This window comes from Stegostoma tigrinum, chromosome 2, assembly GCF_030684315.1.
Source record: "Stegostoma tigrinum isolate sSteTig4 chromosome 2, sSteTig4.hap1, whole genome shotgun sequence".
Classification (NCBI taxonomy): domain Eukaryota; kingdom Metazoa; phylum Chordata; class Chondrichthyes; order Orectolobiformes; family Stegostomatidae; genus Stegostoma; species Stegostoma tigrinum.
Genome location: NC_081355.1, coordinates 67,083,194 through 67,103,944, shown reverse-complemented (window position 1 = coordinate 67,103,944; position 20,751 = coordinate 67,083,194). Strand labels below are relative to the sequence as shown.

Below are 20,751 nucleotides of genomic sequence, written 5' to 3'. Positions count from 1 at the left end.
TTGAAGATATGCCAAGTAACCTGCCTGTCTTTCTTTGATATATCCTCCTCTTCTTCCAAGCACATCAAGTGGGAGAATGCCTTTCATTAGGAAATTGGCAGTAATAAGGACAGAAATAATTGGCATGGAGACGTGAGACTGTTCAAATGTCAAAAAGTAATCAAAAATGTTCAGAAGTATGAGATAACAAGGTGTGGAGCTGGATGAACACAGCAGGCCAAACAGCATCAGAGGAGCAGGAAAGCTGACGTTTCGGGCCTACACTCTTCTTCAGAAGAGGCTGAAACGCAGATTCTCCAGCATCTGCAGTTCCTACTATCTCTGTTTAGGAGTATAGTTGTCTTTGCGTTAGTAGAGTTAATAAATTAACTACTGCCAACTTCGCAATCCTCAGAGAACATCGTTGCCTAGTTACCAGATGTGTAATTCTAAGAAATGCTCTCTATTGCTATTTCTGTACTTGATTTAAAGTCTTTTTTTTTGAAGAAGAGAAACACACCAATGTAGCTCATGATGTTCAATGCTTCGCAGAATTTTCTTTCCAGAATTTCACAATTTGCCGCACTCTATCCACGCTTGTTTTTGGCTAACATAACAGTACTTTTACTCATGTTTTTGGTTAAAATGAACAAACATGGGTATGTCAGTCCCGAAGTCATATTTCCTCAAAAACTTCTCATTCAGTTCCTCCCACTCCCTACAGACAAAGGGGGTGGCCATTTGTACCCACATGGGCCCAAGCTATGCCTGTCTCTTTGTTGGTTACGTGGAACAATCCCTCTTCCGTGTCTACACTAGCCCTAAATCCCACCTCTTCCTCTATTACATTGATGAATGTATCGGTGCCGCCTCATTCTCCCACAAGGAGCTCGAACAGTTCATCCACTTCACCAACACCTTACACCCCAACCTTAAGTTCACCTGTACCATCTGTAATACCTCTCTCTCCTTCCTGAACCTCTCTGTCTCTATCTCTAACAACCACCTAGAAACCAATATCCATTTCAAGCCCACTGACTCCCACAGCACCGTGGAATACACCTCCTCCCACGCATCTTCCTGCAAAAATGCCATCCTCTATTCCCAATTCCTTCAACTTCTGCCGCATCTGCTCCCAGGATAAGACATTCCACTCCCATACATCTCAGACGTCCTCACTTTTCGAAGACCACAACTTGCCCCCCTCAGTGGTCAAGAACACCCTCGACCGTGTCTCCTGCGTTTTCCACAACTCATCCTTAAAACCCCCTCCCCGCAATAACAACCCAAACAGAATCCCCCTCGTCCTCATGTACCACCACACCAACCCCCAATCCAACGCACTATCCTTCGACACTTCCGCCATCTGCAATCCAACCCAAACACCAAAGACATTTTTCCCTCCCTACCCTTGTCTGCCTTCCGGAAGGACTACTCTCTCTGTGACTGCCTTGTTCACTCCACACTCCCCTCCAGCCCCACCACCCCTAGCAGTTCCCCTGCAACCGCAGTAAGTGCTACACCTGCCCTTATACATCCTCCCTCACCCCCATCCCAGGCCTCAAGAAGACTTTCCACATCAAGCAGATGTTCACCTGAATATCTGCTAACGTGGTGCACTGCATCCGCTGTTCCTGTTGTGGCCTCCTCTACATCGGGGAAACCAAGCAGAGGCTTGGGGACCGCTTTGCAGAACACCTACACTCGGTTCGCAATAAACAACTGCACCTCCCAGTCGCAAACCATTTCAACTCCCCCTCCCATTTAGCAGACGACATGTCCATTCTGGGCCTCCTGCAATGCCACAACGATGTTACACGAAGGTTGCAGGAACAGCAGCTCATATTCCGCTTGGGAACCCTGCAGCCCAATGGTATAAATGTGGATTTCACAAGCTTCAAATTCTCCCCTCCCCCTACCACATCCCAAAACCAGCCCAGCCTCCCTCACCTTTTCTTCCTCCCACCTGTCCCCTCCTCCCACTTCAAGCCCCACCACATCTCCTACTTACTCACCTCATCCCGACCCCTTGCCCTGTTCGTCCTCCCTGGACTGACCTATCTCCTCCCTACCTCCCCCACCTACACGCACCTTTACTGGCTCCATCCCCGCCTCTTTGACCGGTCTGTCTCCTCTCCACCTATCTTCTCCTCTATCCATTTTCTAACCACTTCCCCCTCTCTCCCTATTTATTTCAGAACCCTCTTCTCCTCCCCCATTTCTGAAGAAGGACCTTAGCTTGAAACATCAGCCTTCCTGCCCTGCTGATGCTGCTTGGCCTGCTGTGTTCATCCAGCTGTACACCTTATTATCATCGATAATAAAGCATGAATTTAATTGCATCATTAGCCACTTTGACAGTCCTTTTTCGCTGTGGGCATTAATAACGTAAAATTAAAGCTGCTTTTCACATTTATTAATGAGTTACCTTAAAAAGCTTCAGAACTAATTGCTGCAAATATGTAGTCTGTACTTTCGTCATTGTATTATTATTTCTGGATACATTTTAACAGGATAAAGCAGTTTGGAGAAAAATACATGATAAGCAAGAATTGACAGTCTTTTTTGTGGTATTAAAGCCTAGTTCATTTCTGATTTATAATTAATGTATAGGTTTAATAAAAAAAAGGCAAATAATTACTCAATATGTTTGCATTCACTCCTCTAAAAGTAGTGTTTTGATGGCATATATTTCCCACTGATTTCCAATTGGGAAGTGTAACTTGCCACATTAATGTGTTAGTTTTGCTGAAGATTTCAGCCAGTGCATTGCTGACAGCATTCTGACAACAAAGATCTGTTCAGTGTAATCATAGGGTAGGATTTTCACCTTAATGCAGAGACTGCCCATTATGTTGAAAAAGGATATGTGCCGAAAAATGCATGTTCTGCCACCAAACAGAGCATTTTCCATTTTTGTAAGGTCGAAATGGTGTTGAGTCGGAATTTGCCAGAGCGGTGTTTAAAACAAAAACAGTTCTTGCCATTTCGCTCTGTTAAGAGAAGCTTCAGCGTTTCCACTCGTAGATATTGTTGTATGAATAATTTCATAACCATCACCAGAGGAGGGTGCCTGCCACTTCCCACTGTGATTGGCAGCTCCAAGTGACAATACACTTTTGATTTGATTTATTATCGTTACATGTACCGAGATACAGTGAGAAAGATTGTATTGCGTGCTAACCAGACAAATCATACCTTACTTAAGTATATTAGCGTAATGGTTTTCAAGCTTGTAATTTCAGTGTGGAAAGACCAGAAAGATTACTGGTTATATTTAATCCTACAATTTGAAGTAGTTAAATGCATTCCAAACCTTGGTCATATTAGGGAAATGTACACTTGAATAAAATGTTTGTTGCTCTGAGGCGTTATGTAATTGGAAGAATTAAATGCAATAAACTGGTTATCATGAATTACATTTTTCAATATAATGAATTCTGAAACAGGTAACTAAAGTTCCATGTCATCTTTGATCTTGTGATCTGTACATAATGGTATCTAGATAATTCAGCATAGTAGGTTTATGGGCAAAGGGTGGTGTGTGGGGAAGCATGGGCTTGCACTCAGTTGGCACGGGGCTACAGAGGGCTGTAAGAGGCGGGTAGACAGGCATACCTTGACATGCAGATATGAAGAACCACAGGTAGTTTGTACAGGGCATGAGCTGGCATGGATGTTTGTCAGGTAATGGGATATCAATACAGAATGGAGCATAAGGAGTTTGACAGGTGAGAGGGGATATGAAGGTGACTGCTGGAGAAATCTATTGTGTGTTCTATTTTTTTGTGTTTAAAACTGAAATACAATGCTGATACACAAAGGCAGGCCTTTGCACAGCCCACCTTTGTGTCCAGCATCTTGGTGCAGGATCACGACTCTAATGGAGTTTGCCCACTCTGCATGGAAATCTGCTGAACAGTCAGCCATTTTTAGATTTCATGGAATTGGGAATTCTCCTGTATCTACATGTGACTTATGGGCAAAAATCCAAGTCATAGTCTGTGCTTCTGCTTAATCTCTCTCCTTAATCCCTCTTCCTTTTGCTTTGCTTTTTCCAATACGCTTAGAAGACACCCTTGAAAATGGTTATATTTAAAAGAATATATGAGTGTTTATAGATGAAAGACTGTATGGGATCAAATATTCTGTCAGCCTTTATAAAAATCCAAAATTGGATTTTAAATGTTAATCGAGCTTTTGATAACACAAGTAGCATGAGCAATAGGAAAGCAATGAGGAAACACAAAATGAAGTATTTGACAACATTACATTGTGATACAATAACTAATCCCATTGTTAGATGTCTGGTAAAGTAAAGCTACTATTGTACAAGGTGGAAAATATCCCCATGTGGTACTTCAGGATACCATATCCATGTACATCAAGGTCAATTATCTTCAGAAAGAGTCATAAAGCAACATAACATGGAAACAGGCCTTTCGGCCCAAACTGGTCAATGCTGATCATGGTGCCCACTCAGCAAGTTCCAATTGCCTGCCTTTGGTCCATATCCCTCGAAACCCATTTTGTCCATACACCTATCCAAATGGCTTTTAAAGTTTGCTATTGTACCTGTCTCAACCAATTTTTCCTGCAGCCCATTCCATATATGCACCACTCTCTGTGTGAAGAAGTTTCCTCTTAGCTCCTTCGTAAATTTATCCCCTCTCACCTTAAACCTATGCCCTTGAGTTTTCAATTCTCCTTCCCTGGGAAAAAGACTATATGCATTCATCCTATCTATGCCCCTCATGACTTTATACACCTCAATAAGGTCACCCTTACCTTCCAAGTAGTAAAGTCCTACCCTGACTAACCTCTCCTTATAACTCAGGCCTACTAGTCCTAGCAACATCCTTGTAAATTTTCTTTGCACTCTTTCTAGTTTAACTATGTCTTTCCTAAAACAGGGTGGCCAAAACTGTACAAAATACTCCAAATGTGGCCTCACCAATGACTTATACCACTTTGACATAACATCCCAACTCTTATACTTAATGCGTCAATCGATGAAGGCCAGCATGCTAATTATGCCTTGTGTATTCACATCCAGATCATTTTTGTAAATAACAAATAACAAAGGCTCCAGCACCGACCCCTATGGCACATCACTAGTCACAGGCCTCCAGTCTGACAAACAACCTTCAACCATCATTCTCTGCTTCCTACTATCAAGCCAATTTCGAATCCAGTTAGCTAGCTCTCCATGGGTCCCACGTGACTTAACATTCATGACTAGCCTGCCATGTGGGACCTTGTTAAAGGCCTTACCAAAGTCTGTAGAGACCACATCCACTGCCCTACTCTCATCTATTCTCTTGGTTACCTCTTCAGAAGACTCTGAAAGATTTGTCAGACATGACTTCCCGCATACAAATCCATTTTGATTATCTCTAATCTGACCTTGACTATACAAATGTTGTTTGATCCTATGCCTCAGTATGCCCTCCAATAACTTGCCTACCACTGATGTCAGTGTCACTGGCCTGTGGTTCCCTGGCTTGTCTTTGCTACCTTCCTTAAACGATGGAACAACATTAGCTACCTTCCAATCTTCTGGAATTTCACCAGTGGCTAAATATGAAGCAAAAATCTCGCAAGGGCCCCTGCAATTTCTTCCCTAGCCTCCCACAATATCCAAGGATGGACTTGATCAGCCCAGGGGAGTTATCCAACATAATGTGCTTTAAGGCTGCTAACACCTCCTCTCTCGTAATATGTATGTGGTCCAAAGCATCCCCACTAGTTTCCCTTATTTACTTAGCATCCATGATTCTCACTGAGGAGAAATATTCATTAAAAATCTCCCCCATCTCCTGTGGCTCCACACATAGACAGCCATGCTGATCTTTTTGGGAATCTTTTCTCTCCCTAGCCACACCATTACTCCTAATATAGCTACAGAACCTCTTGGGCTTATGCTTAACCTTATCTGCTAGATCCATCTCGACCCTCTTTTTGCTCTTCTGAGTTCCTGTTGAGCGTGCACCTACAGGTTTTAGTGTCATCTAGGTGTTCACTTCAGCCTGATAGCTTAAACCCAATGTATGCCTTCTTCATTTTCCTGACTGGAGCCTCCATATCCCCTGTCATCCAGGGATCCCTAAACTTGGCAGCCTTTCCCTTCACCCTAACAGGGACATACCATCCCTGGACTCTGATATGGCACTTTTAAAAGCCATCCATTGCCAGTCATTCCTTTTTCTTCAAACAGATGAACCCAATCAAACTCTAATGATTCTACCTAATGGCCCCAAAATTGCCCCGGCTCCAGTTCAGCACCTTAACCTGTAGACCTGTCCTATATGTTTCCATAGCTATATTAAAACTAAGGGTTATGGTCACTGGACCCAAACTGTTTTCCAACTGACACTTCAGTCACTTGCCCAAACATATTTTCTAAGAGGAGGTCCAGTATGGAGGGCCATCTACGTATTTATTTAGGAAACCTTCTTGGACACACTTGACAAATTCCACCCCGTCCAGGCCTTTTACACTCGGGGTGGCCCAGTCAATACAGGGGCAATTAGAATCTCCAACCAAAATTCTCTATTGTTCCTACAGGTTTTTACAATCTCTCTGCTCTTTTATTGACCACTGACTATTTGGGCTCTATAATACAGTCCCAACAGAGTGACCAGCCCCTTCTTGTTACTAAATTCTAACCTTTTGGCCTCATTTGATGACTCCTTAAGAAGAGATGATAGACCTGCCTTTACAATCGGGGTTGTGTTTAAGTGCACACTCTTGAAAATTATCACCCAGATTTGCTCCATTCTCTGCCCAAATATTGTTTTACTGAAAATGATTGCTTCACTTATGAATTGCTAATTAACATATGCCACTCATGACAGTGTGGGATGATTCAGCAGAACAAACACGTAACACATGTCCACGGGTTCAATAATGTTGCTGGTTATTTACAGGTCATGCTGCAGCAGATGATATCACTCTGCAAAGCCTTTCTTTAAAGTACAGGCAATACAAAAAGGCTTCTACTAAGATGTCTGAATGCCAACGGTAGAATGAGGAAGGGCAGATGACAACTTGGTGGAAGTGATTGGTGACAATGAAAGGTGAGGTTGCGAACATAGCACCGTATGGATCATTGTTCCCGATGTGAATTTACCTCCTTCATCAAAGACATTCAGCATGTTTTGAAACTGGCAAACAAGTTCCATGGGCAGTATTTTTTTTGCCCCAGGATGGTGAGCTGGGAAACTACAGATGCTGTGAAAATCATAGGGAGTAGTTGTGGAACAGTCACCAACATGTTTGCCAGGGTTGGCCAGCAGATGGTTTCAAAAGGTGCAGAAATCCAACTCTTATGTTAGGTTTTCTGAATTTGGACCTTACATTATTTTAAGACGTATCGCTATTCAAAACAATTCAATCTACCCTGAGCTGCAAGTACAAATTACTACCTGGAATTATGGCATGGCTGCACATTCCTGGTTACTGAGTATTCAAGACCAAAAGCAGAAAAGGGAGAGGTGACACTATTGATTAAGATGGTGGTACAGTTATAAGTAGAAAGCATGTATTGGACGGTTTGTAGACTGAAATGGTTTGGCTTGAGTCGAAGGCAAAATGAGGATTTGTCAGAATGTAGGGAGCATTTTTCACAGCATTCCCAGTAATGAGATGGAGACTGATGAGCAAATTTGTCAGTCACTTTTAAAGGCATTTGGCAAAGCTAGCTTAGGCACTATTAGCATATTTTAATTGCCTGTAATTTGGCATTTGAAAAGCATTGTCTTAAAGGCAAGTGACAGAAACAGGAGAATTTTCTCTACTAGTATTTTCTTTGCAGAAGGAACAAAATAATTGCATTGTCACTTGAAAACATTTGATGCATTTTTGGATTACTAACTAAATAAATTAGTTAATACCACCCACAATAAGTTGACAAGATTTACTGGTATAAAAGTGTAACACGTCAGAGGCACACAGCTCTGTATCCAATCATTAATGAAATGAAGTAAGCAAATGGCTGTCTTACAATAATTTACGATAAAAGATTAATAGGAAACATTAAATTGACCCTTAAACATTTATTGCATATACAAATGATCAAAAGTTCAGAACAGGATTGAATAAGAGGAGAATGTTAACAGTCTCAACAACAAAAACAAAGTTGCTGGAAAAGCTCAGCAGGTCTGGCAGCATCAGAACTGAGGAAGGGTCACCACAGCCAAAACGTTAACTCTGTTTTCTCCTTCACAGATGCCGCCAGACCTGCTGAGCTTTTCCAGCGACTTTGTTTTTGTTGTTGAGATAATAGGAACTGCAGATGCTAGAGAATCCGAGATAACAAAGTGTGGAGCTGGATGAATGCAGCAGGCCAAGCAGCATTGAGACTGGGGCAGTGGCAGCAGTGGAATTAGTGGTGAGAATAGAGCTTGAAGTTAGGACCAATGGTGAGTTGGAAAAACTTGAAGAAGGTACGTAAATACAATTTATATTTAACAACTGGGTTACATGGAAACTTGTTGTCAGTGAGGATGCTACTGACAGAAATGAATCATATCTGATGATCATTTATCAGGCTTTCTGGTTTCAGAACATACATTTTACCACAAATCTCCATTCCTGCAGCCACATCTTCTTTTGTGAATTTTAACAGAGGCTGTGCTAGGACAAAGCACGAAGCAACTGTCCTTCTTCTTTACCCTAGAACTTGTTTCTCATGACCAATGCAAGAAGCAGATGTACTTAACCTGAAGAAAATACTTGCACCAAATTCCTTTGCCTTTTTTCTTTTGTCTTTTTTAAAATCAAGCCACTAACAGTAATAACGACAAGTAAAATAGTTACTGGAGCTCATTAATATGTTCACATGCTAATATCATACATCATTACCATATCCTTTAATTATAAACTGTAAGGAGGAATTACGGCTTATTTTCCCACCTTAATAATACTAGCTGTGATTGGCTATCAGAGCATAGGAGAGTGACGAAACTTGGGCCTGACCTGCTCTATTTATTTCAGAAGCACGTTATGTTACGAATGCCACAAATTAGGTAGTTAAATTCATCTTTACAAAATTGAGGCAAACATTTTTAAATACAAACTTTATTCATATGTGGATTGTGGACTGCTTCTAATTTCATCTCCATGAACAATATTTTTTCAGAACATCTCTTCTCAGTTTTTCTTGCGCCTTCATGAAATACAACACTCTTTGGAAATGAAATTGATTTGGGCTATTGCACGAGATGAGTAGTGAATAAGCTGCCCATTACATACTCTGCCAATTTTCTTTTAAACCATTGACTTTAGTACATGATGTGGCATGGGAAATTTCACCCTGTTTAACTCAAACAGCATCATTAATTTGTCATTGATTGAAATGCATTCTTATATCCTTAAGCCTTAAAAGTTTGCTACTGATGGACTACATGGTATAGTATTTTGTACTGACATTTCCTCTTTCCCATGTTGAATCAACATTGTTTCAATGCATCACTGTCACTCAATAATACCAGTTTGATCCAATGTTCTGTTTGTTTAATTCTAATCATATCGTGATAACGACATACAAACTGGTAATTCTACTAGCCTTTGTTAAACAAAATTTCAGCTTATCCTGCTCAAGCTTCTTTACACATAGATCAAATATTAACCACTAATGCCTGTGGCTTTGTTCTGAATACTGTTTCAAATTTCATGCAAGCTCACAGACTGATCGCTATTTAAAGACAAACTGCTCCATGATTTGTCTTCTTTTTCAAAAATTAATTCATATTAACATTACTTTCAGTTGAACCTTTTTGTCCTCAAGGACATTCTGTTGGAGTTACAGCAATTAGTCCAGAACTCTGAGCAGGATCAGAAATCCTATTTTTGATGGTAGTCAGACAAAAATAAAATGTCATTTTACCTTCCTTGTATCTTTCAATGGAGGATCTTTCAGAGCCCACTTAATAAAGAAATTCTCACAGGGAGCAATCCAGAGAATGGCATTGGGCCTCCCCTTTTTGTTGGATGGCTTGCTGTATTGCAATTCATAAAACATAACTGTCACAGAATTCTCTCTATGTTTGTGTGAATGTATGAATGAATGTGGAGTTGTCTGAGTATGGTGAGTCAATAGGCAAGAAGTAAGGTGCCAGCTGGCAAGGATGGCTGGATGGAAGGGTGGCAACATGCCAATTGGACTGGGTGAGGGTGGGTAGGATAGTGAGACTGTTTGGGTTGGAATCTTGAGTCAGCATGGTTGGCGGAGGGTCGAGAAATAGTCAGAGGGTCCGAGGAGGCAGGATGAATATTAGGGGCATGTGTAGTTGTCTTGAAGAATCTAGGAACTATAATTGGTTTCAATCAGTCTAACATTTTTGGGAAAACTATCCAGGTAAATGAGTAAGAATACTTGGAAGTCTCTGACATTAACTCAAAGTTGGAGACATTTCTGGAGTCTGGGATCAATAAGTTTAACCACAAGATTGAGCATCACAGGTTAAAATTTCCAGGCAATTTACACATGATCATTACATTCAGACATCAAAGTAATCTCCAACTATCCAGTGACTGGATAGTTAGGTTGGTAAACTGTTCACTCATGTATTCAAGTTCTGCAAAGTTAGCAGCAAGTGTTCATGATAGAAAGCTGTTGCTAAACCTGTTGCTATCACCCTGGAATGAAACACATAGGCATATGGGGGTTCCAATAATAACTTTCATTCGAAATTGCATTGTTATAAAACTGAAAAGCCAATTCATGTAATCAACAATAAAACCCTCACCTTAATGATATCACTTGGCTCCTGATCTTCATCAACCACAATAAGTTGTGCTCTTCCATTTCTTTCATTGTCCCGAATGCCGGCAGCGACATGGGCGGCTTTTATACGCTCATATTTATTGGACTTGGAGCCACACCACTGATAAATAATCTGTTGAGCAGATTGTAAAAATATTAAGTTAATGTTTTTGAAGACTGTCATCTCAGTTACTTCAATAAATGCTGCACTTGCCATCAGAATTGCTCAAACTATTGCAAATTCCATCGTTTGCTGCACTCAACAGTACATGAACAACAAAGGTTCGGGCAGGCTCCTGGTTATTTGAATAATTTAATTTATGGAGTCACATAGATTTGATTTCGTGAAGAGGGTTGTGGGTCGGAGCTATAAATGTGGATAGTCTCCAATTTCTCTCCAACACATGGCTGACCAGGTTTCACTCCCACTCTTGATGCTTGCCATTGGCACGTATTGGGAGGATTTACAAGCTGATACACAATCTGTTTGACAAAATTATGCACACAGCTTCCTGGTCTGTCAAGTCTGTGGCATTATGTACAATTATGCAAATCTATGAGTCACATCATGGCAACTAGTCAAAGGGTAAATTGGATGTCTAAATAAATACAAATCAATTGCCATCACTAAGGCAATATTATTCAGTGAGATTTATATGACAGAATGAAATGAGATAATAAGATGTAATTTTACAAGAATATGTTTATATGAATAAATTGCATGGAATAATACATTTACAAAAGGACTTCTACAATTAGTTTACACTCATACAAGCAAGGCAAAAAAAAGTCATTTCTCTTTCACTTGTACTCTTAGTTTTATGCTGGGACAGGAGTTCAGTTAGCTCAGTTGGGTTGGTCAGCTAGTTTGAATGCAAAGTAATGCCAACAACGTGGGTTCATTTTCTGAAGCATGATTTTATGGCATTATGGTGGCATGACAACATGGCACGAGACCTCAGCTGATCTGCATAAATAAACACCCAGTGCGAAACAATGTAGCAACATTTAAATGCTGAGGATTGTACCTGAAGCCACTTAGTTAGGTAGTAATTGGTGTAGTCTGATGGTCAATTTTCATTTTTCTAATGTTTTCAGAATGCATTATTTTTGAATTACAGAGCGGAAGCAGTGGGATGAATTTTATGCAGTGGATGGGAGATCAGGAGTGTAAATACCAACAGCAAGCAGGCAAGAGTATGGCATAGCTTGAAGCGGGACTTCTAACCCATTTGGAACAATTAAATGGTTTACTGCTCTCCTGTTCCTGCAGCACAAGTAGGAACATACAAGTCCACAGTTACATCTGGATAAAGTAATGGGCTTTAATCTGCATAGTTTGGTGCTCAAAGGAACAGCCCGCAAAAGAAATGTGCCAATATAACATCCAAAACATGGGAATAAAAGAGGAGAATCGGACCATCTTCTCTAAAATCGGTTGTTACTGTACATTATATTATATAAACATGGTGAGCCACTGCCAAAGTTATCACTATTTACCAAGCTATTCTGAGTTCAAAGATTTCCTCAATTAAGTTTTTTTTATATATCTGCAGCAAAAATCGATAACATGTTGAGGAAACTCCGAGAAATATTTATCCAACACAAGGGAGCCAACTAAACAAGAACACAAACAGCAAAGTTCAATGGATTTTGCCTAATTTAATAGGGACGCATACTTCAAGAATTTAGGCTTCATTTTCCTTTCCAAACAATTTTTTCAAAATTGAAGATCTAGGCTTCAAGGCCCAGTCTCATGACCTAAGCACATAATGTCAGGCGAAAATTCAGTGCAGTACTCAAGGAAGCTTGCACTATTGGTAAGTCTGTAAAGTGAGCCAATCCTGCAATCTGATCTTCCTACTATTTTCCTCCACAGCACTCCTTAAACCAACAAACTCTGCAGTTTCACTCATTCCTTTCTCCACTATCCTCATCTGTACAGCCAAAACTTATACTCACCCTCATCTCATCCGATCTCACATTATTACCACACATTCATCTTCAACAAATGGTGTCCTTCTTTCCTCTTCACATAGCCTATTCCTCACATGTATTATTGCACGGCAATCCAATGTAACCTTTCTTGAATCCTGGGAATTTTAAAATACTAACAACACACCTACATAGAACATTAACAACTTCTTAAAAGACCCCATGACGAAATCTATCTGGACCCACAGTCTTGACAGTCCACAGATTCTTCACAAACAAAAACAGAAGTTGCTGGAAAAGCTCAGCAGGTCTGACAACATCTGAAGAAAAAAATCAAAGTTAACATTTCAGGTCCGGTGACCCTTCCTCAGAACTGGTCCACTGAACCACAAATCCTTCAGTTTGCTTAGATTCATTTCCTTTATGATTGTAATTTCACCAAAGTTCCTTTCTGTCTATTTCCTGCTATTTACAGCTATTAATTGACTTTTTTTGTTTCTTCTGCAGTGAAGACAGAATCAAAATATTTGTTATCAGAGATAATGGGAACTGCAGATGCTGGAGAATCCAAGATAACAAAGTGTGAAGCTGGATGAACACAGCAGGCCAAGCAGCATCTTAGGAGCAATTGTGCTCCTAAGATGCTGCTTGGCCTGCTGTGTTCATCCAGCTTCACACTTTGTTATCAAAATATTTGTTTACTTGATTCATTATCTCTTTATTCTCTACTATTTACCAACCATTCATGTTCTCCAAAGGACCAATACTCACATAACTTAATCTTTCCCTTTTCAAACAGCTATCAAAATTCTTAGAATATAGTTTCATGTTCCTAGCTATTCATCTCATAGACTATTTTCTCCCTCCTTATTAACCTTTTAGTTATTTTTCTGCTGTTCTTCATATTCTGACAAATAGTCTAACTTTCTACTCATCTTTGTGAAGTAAAAAGCTTTTATCCTTACATTTGGTGTTTACTCTAACCTCTTTAGTTAACCAGGAATGGTGGGTTCTCCTTTCAGAAATTTTCTGTATAAGTCCTTTGACCTTGCTTTATGCTTGAAACATAGCCGATTTCATTATAGCATTAGTTGCACTTCCTTGTTCCCTCTGAATACATGAATGTCCATATTAGGGGTAGGAGTAAAATCTTCCTGGTGAAAACTGATGGGTATCATCAGAAATGTCCACGCAAATGAAGCACATCTTCAGCAACAAAAAAGCTGATTAATCTGTTCAAGGGATGACCTTGTCCTTCTGCGGCTCCAATTGTACCTTGTCTGCATTTGAACAGTTGAGAGCCTCACATTTTAAATTTGCCACTTCCTTGGAGGGTGTCCCTTATCTCCAAAAAAAATCATCCACTAACTCTGCCTGGAGGTATGAAGGTCTATGGGAGATGGGATTGGCATAGAAGAAGACATCATTGCAGGTATTTTGCATAATAACCTTGTGGTGGTGACATATTGTTTGAACATTAAAGGACTTCACTCCGTTCTAAATAATGAACATATAAAGTGATCTACTTACCTCATTTGGGTAGTCAATGACTACCTGGGTCTGTGGGAATGCACCCCCTGTGTAATACATCCAAAAACCTGTCTGATCAGAGTGGACGTAAGTCTCAGCTTTGGTCAAGTACATGTTTAAGGTGTTTACAATTATGCATCATCTTTCACTGCAAGAATTGGGGAGAATGTGACCAACTATTTAGCAATGTATGCTAGCTTGAACTGTAGCTGCGAAGCTTGCAGCAGTTCCAAAGATACAAGTAAAATGAAGCACACATGTGTGCCATGAATCTTCATCAACACAGCATTGGTAAAGCAGTGATTGAGGATGTGGTGTAACAATGTTTTAGGTTTGTGGTACTTCATCGTATTTTGGATTTTGAGGATGTATTCAGTGATCATGACTACTGATGAGGGTCCCTGAATCTCTTCCAATACTGCATTCAGTTGGTCAGGACATTGATGCTAACTGCAATGATTATCAATTCCCACTCACTTCTGAACATGTGTGTGGACAGCCTCGTGGCCCTCTTCTGGTACAGGACATCTCCCTGTTTTCCACCTTCACCAACAATGCCTCCTGTGAAATGAAAAATCTGAAGTGCAGTGTCCCAGAATTGAGAACCCTATCTCGCCCATGTGCTAACAAACTCCACTGTTTTGAAGGCCAGATTCAGTTCCCAAAAGCAACTGCTCTAACCACTACGCTCTTCACCTTTTAAAGTTGCAGGTTAGCTTTAGGAAATTCAGACATTAAGAGCAACAAGCCTCTTAATGATATCTGGTGCATCTAGCAATAAATTGAAAGCTCTCCAATAAGCAGACAGCACAAAGTCGGCAAGCTGTCTGCAATATATTCACTGAACGTGTTGAACAAGCATTGTGATTCCTGTAGCTGTTTGTTGTTACTATCAAATCTAATCTCTGATGCCTCTTCTATAATGCCTCTTCTTGTGAAATTACAGTGAAGTGTAATCTCTGCAGAAAGCAAACGTTTACTCTGGATAAAAGTTCCTACTTCTTCCCTTCAAAAATGTCTGAGTCATGAAGCATAAGGTGCACAACATCCTATTATAAATGTTTCATGGAAACCTATCGTGTATTTAAATGGTAAATAAAATGCTAATGTAAATAACTGTAACAGCTCCCAGCATATAATCTTTCTGTGAGGGTGTAGAGGACAGGGTAGACAAGAGAAATCATAATTCATAAGAAGAATTGCCCTTGAGAGGTCCACCCTGAGGAATCACTAGCCAAGTGTGGAGCAGGTAGCCCTTACTCCTGAGTGGCCAACCTCGGGTTCGATGTGGTGACTCAAAAATGGCAGGAACAGCTGACAAGCAGGAGAAAAACATCATGACCGCTGCTGGGGTAGTAGCAATTCATCACCAATGTATTTCAGTGAATGGAACTGTTTAAGGCAGAGCCATTTGTTTACAACCAATGATACCATGAATCATTCGGAAGGAATTATATTGGCAAAGTAACATGCCCTCTCCTCTTGCTCCTCTCTTCTTAGGCAGGAGGCTATGAAACTCTTCACAAAGCACAGAAAGTCTTTGTGATCGTGTGGAAGCAATGATAGTTATAAACTGAGGCATGTTGGCAATGTCCATCATTTGTAGCATGGAATGATCCTCAGGTAGCCTTGTTGGATATTGACAATGCCATCCTCTCCCTGCTCAATGCCTGAGGGTCCACTTTAAGGAGGTGGTGCAATGCTGTAAACACTCTCTGCCTGGCCGAAGTGCAGGGAAGAGAAGCTCTTTCAAGAAATAACAGCTCAACCAGACCTTCGGCTAGGAAAATAAAAGACCTACAGCTGATCTGCCTCCCTTTGCATTTGTATTCTTCCTTCTCAGGCATCTGTTTCCATGTCCATGTCATCGTGCAGTCTGAGGGGATCTGCAACAATTTCCCACACAATCCCTTCCAAAGTTTCCCTTCTGACTCACAAACTATCAACTCCTTCAAAGAACTAAAGACAAAGAAAATTACAGCACAGGAACAGGCCCTTCGGCCCTCCAAGCCTGCACCGACATGCTGCCCGTTGCAACTAAAACCCCTTATCCTTCAGGGGACCCGCATCCCTCTATTTCCATCTTATTCCGTATTTGTCAAGAAGCCTTTCAAAACTATCTGCTTCCACAATCTCCCCTGGCAGCAAGTTCCAGGCACCCGCCACCCTCTGCGTAAAAAAACCTTGCCTCATACATCAGCTTTAAACCTTTCCCCTTGCACCTTACAACTATGGACCCCAGACACACTCTTCCACCCTGCGACAAAGTTTCTGACTGTGCACTCTGTCCATGATCTTCATAATCTTGTAGACCTCAATCAGGTCACACCCGCCACCCACCCACCTCAGTTGTTCCAGTGAGAACAACCTAAGTTTCTCCAACCTCTCCTCATAGATAATGCACTCAAAACTGAGCAACATCCTGGTAAATCTTTTCTCTACCCTCTCCAAAGTCACTACCTACTTCAGGTAGTGCAGCGACCAGAATTGAACACATTATTCCAAAAGCGGCCTAACTAAGGTTCTATAAAGCTGCAACATTATCTGTCAATTTTTAAACTCAATGTCCCAGCCGATGAAGGCAAGCATGCCATATGCCTTGTTGATGACCTTTTCCGCCTGTGTTGCCACTTTCAGTGATCTGTCTACCTGTATACCCAGATCCCTCTGCCTATCAGTACTGTTAGGAGTTCTGCGGTTTACTCTATCTTTTCCATCTGGATTAGACCTTCCAAAATGTATTACCTCAGATTTTTCTGGATTAAACTCTATCCACCATCTTTCTGCCCAAGTCACCAGCCGATCTGTATCCTTTGATGGTCCTCATCATTATCCACAATTCCACCAACCTTTGAGTCATCGACAAACTTACTAATCAGACCAGTTACATTCTCCTCCAAATTATTTATATGTATTACAAACAGGAAGGGACCCAACATTGATCCTTGAGGAATGCCACTAGTCATAGCCCTCCATTCAGAAACGCACCTTTTCACTGCCATACTGTCTTCTATGGCCGAGCCAGTTTTTTATCCATCTTGCAAACTCACGTCTGACCCCATGCGACATTTCCCTCTGTATCAGCCTGCCATGACATACCTTATCAAAGGCCTTACTGAAGACCATGTATGTAACATCCACTGCCCGAGCCTCATCAAACAACTTAGTCATTTGCTCAAAAAACTCAACCAAATTAGTGTCATGACCTCCCCTTCACAAAACTATGTTGCCCCTCACTAATATGCCCACTTATTCAAAGTGGGAGTAAATCCTGTCTCGAAGAATCCTCTCAAATAATTTCCCTACTACTGACATTAGGCTCACTGGCCTGTAATTTGCTGCATTATCCTTGCCACACTTCTTAAATAAACAAACAACACTAGCTTCTCTCCAATCGTTTGGGACCTCCCTTGTAGCTAGTGAGGATACAAGAATTTCCATCAAGGCCCCAGGAATTTCCTCCCTTGCCTCTCTCAGTATTCTGGGGTATATCCCATCAGGCCATGGGGACTTGTCTACCTTAATGTTTTTGAAGACTCCTAATACCTCCTCCCTTTTGATCTCAACATGACCCAAACTATCTACACACCCTTCCCCAGACTCATCACCCACCAAGTCCTTCTCTATGGTGAATACTGACAAAGTACTCATTTAATACTTTGCCCATTTCCTCAGGCTCCAGGCATAAATTCCCTTCCCTGCCTTTCAGTGGGTCTATCCTCTCCCTGGCTACCCTCTTGCTCTTTATAAATGTATATAAAGCCTTGAGTTTTCCTTAATCCTGTTAGGCAATGGCTTTTCATGACTCCTTTTAGCCCTTCTGACTCCTTGCTTAAGTTTCTCTCGACTGTCATTGTATCCACCCTTGCTTTGTGTGTTCCCAGCGTCCTAGTCTTGATAAATGCTTCCTTTCTCTTTTTGATAAGACTAACAATATCTCTTGTTATCCAAGATTCCCTAAAGTTGCCATACTTATCCCTCATCCTTCTCGGAATGTGCTGGTCCTGAGTTCTCAGCAACTTACACTTGAAAGCCTCCCACATACCATATGTTAATTTGCCCTGAAACATCTGCCTCCAATCTACGTTCTTCAGTTCCAGCCTAATATTGTTGTAATTAGCCTTCCCCCAATTTAACAATTTTAATACCTTCACCTGACAACCACTCCTGTCTTTATCCATCAGTATTTTAAAGTTTACTGAATTGTGATCACTGTTCCTGAGCTGCTCCCCTACTGGTGACATCAACCAGTTCACCAGGTTCATTCCTCAATTCTAAGTCCAGTATGGCCCCTTTCCTAGTTGGACTATCTACATCCTGTTCCAAGAAGCCCTCCTGGATGCTCTATACAAACGCTGCCCCATCCGCACATCAAGCACTGAGTCAGTCTCAGTCAATACATGGAAAGTTAAAATCACCCATGACAACAACCCCTGTACTCTTACATCTTGCCAAAATTTGTCTATATATCTGCTCTTCTATCTCCTCTGACTGTTAAGAGGCCTATAGTAAACCCCAAACATTGTGACAGCATCCTCTGTAACAGTACAGAATAATTCCACTAACTCTGCAAAATTGAGAAATAATAACTCCCTCAGCAGAGCATTTGAGATCTCTCATGCAGCTATTTACTAAGGTGGAAGTAAAGGATCCTATAGTACAACTTGAGGAAGAGCAGTGGAGTTCTCCCCAATGTCCTGACCAAAACTTACCTTCTATTCAATATCGCAAACAAAAGCAAATGATCTAGTCATTATAACAAGGTATAGAGCTGGATGAACACAGCTGGCCAAGCAGCATCAGAGGAGCAGGAAGGCTGACGTTTCGAGCCTAGACCCTTCTTCAGAAGGCCTTTCTGAAGAAGGGTCTAGACCTGAAACGTCAGCTTTCCTGTTCCTCTGATGCTGACTGGCCTGCTGTGTTCATCCAGCTCTACACCTTGTCATCTCTGGTTCTGGAGCATCTGCAGTTCCTACTATCACTATCTAGTCATTATCATGTTGTTTGCAAGATCTGTGACTGTCACATTTCCTGCTTTACAACAGTTACTTGGGGCCAAGAAAAACTTCACTGTTTGCAAAATATCTTGCAATATTCTATAATTCTTATATTTATTGCAAACTAAGGCAGTCTGGAAGCAGTGAGGGCAGTTTTATGTTTCATTTTATTTTTCATTCAAACTTTGATACTGTGCTGGACTACTGAGGCAAGTCTTCGGCTTAAGTTGCCTCTGTACCTGGCAGACTCTGTAAATCATTCCAGGGTCACCGGGACTGATTTCCAGAAAACCCAACCACAATGGACTGAAAATTCTGAGATACTTTCTCCAAAGTCAGTTTTATGATGATGAGACACATTCTAATTCTGCTCTCCTAACCTGCAAGTTCATCACTTTGCATTCACATCGCAACTTGATTTCCTACTTATCTTTGTGTTATCAGCAAATTTAGTTGTCTTACATTCAGTTAATTTATCAAAATCATTAATATGGATGGTAAATAGTTACAACCCAGCACTTATCCCAGGGGCACTTCAATGGGTATAATTTGCTCGCCGAAAACTAAGCAATTTCTTGTGGCTTTTTGCCTTCAGTTATATAACCATTCCTTTATCCATGCAAATATGATCCCTTGAGAGATAATGGGAACTGCAGATGCTGGAGAATTCCAAGATAATAAAATGCGAGGCTGGATGAACACAGCAGGCCAAGCAGCATCTCAGAAGCACAAAAGCTGACGTTTCGGGCCTAGACCCTTCATCATCAGATGAAGGGTCTAGGCCCGAAACGTCAGCTTTTGTGCTCCTGAGATGCTGCTTGGCCTGCTGTGTTCATCCAGCCTCACATTTTATTATCTTGAAATATGATCCCTTCTTTTTTTTTGAAAATGCATGTTACGACTGCAATTTTCCAATCTTCTAGGTAATTTCCAAATTCCAGAGAGTTTTAAAATATGACAATCAATTCTGTGCTTCTTCTTTTAACAGACTTGCATGCAGGGTATGAGGTCTAGGAGACTCATGATCTCGTGGATTCAATAGCTTTGATGTTTTACCAAGTTAATGCGTGTGTCAGGGAGAGCAAAGTTACAGATTTGCTACTGCAAATAAATACTTCAATATTATACCCACATTCATGCCTTTGTTCATATAGGTTACACGTGAAAGATCAAAGAGATTATTTCCAAACTGAAGCGGTTATTTCTGACATATCAATTTGAAAGAACGTTTTTAAAGATCTTTTAAGCTACCATCTAGTGTAATGAATATCAAATGTTAATATTTTAAGAGGAATAGAACATGTTAAAGCTGCTGAATAAAGAGATTAAATCTAGGGCAAGAATAAAGCAATGAAAAAATTATAATTCGGGATTTGACAATATCCAATGTATCCAGTGTCTGCAGAATTGCGCAAGATGAAGCATGTTCCGCTCACCCCATTAGTTAAACTATCATTCACCAATATAAATGCTCTCTGTTCTTCTATGGTGTGTCAGCTAATGAATTAATATTCTTTCATCTGTTTCTTCCTTAATCAATGC

General features: G+C 40.8%; 1 protein-coding gene across 2 annotated transcripts in view; it reads right to left on the bottom strand.

The window, feature by feature from the left end:
- scin (scinderin) overlaps window positions 1-20,751 on the bottom strand; it is a 117,069-nt gene that overhangs the window by 71,117 nt on the left and 25,201 nt on the right. The window contains exons 1-2 of one of the 2 annotated variants that reach the window (XM_048556199.2): window positions 10,962-11,090; window positions 10,731-10,880 (exon numbers count right to left, since the gene is read on the bottom strand). In XM_048556199.2, the coding sequence (XP_048412156.1) occupies window positions 10,731-10,880; window positions 10,962-10,964 (153 nt within the window). In that variant the 5' untranslated portion in view covers window positions 10,965-11,090. Of the gene's footprint in view, window positions 1-10,730; window positions 10,881-10,961; window positions 11,091-20,751 lie in introns of those variants that run through there. The other variant, XM_048556190.2, reaches the window with a different exon arrangement.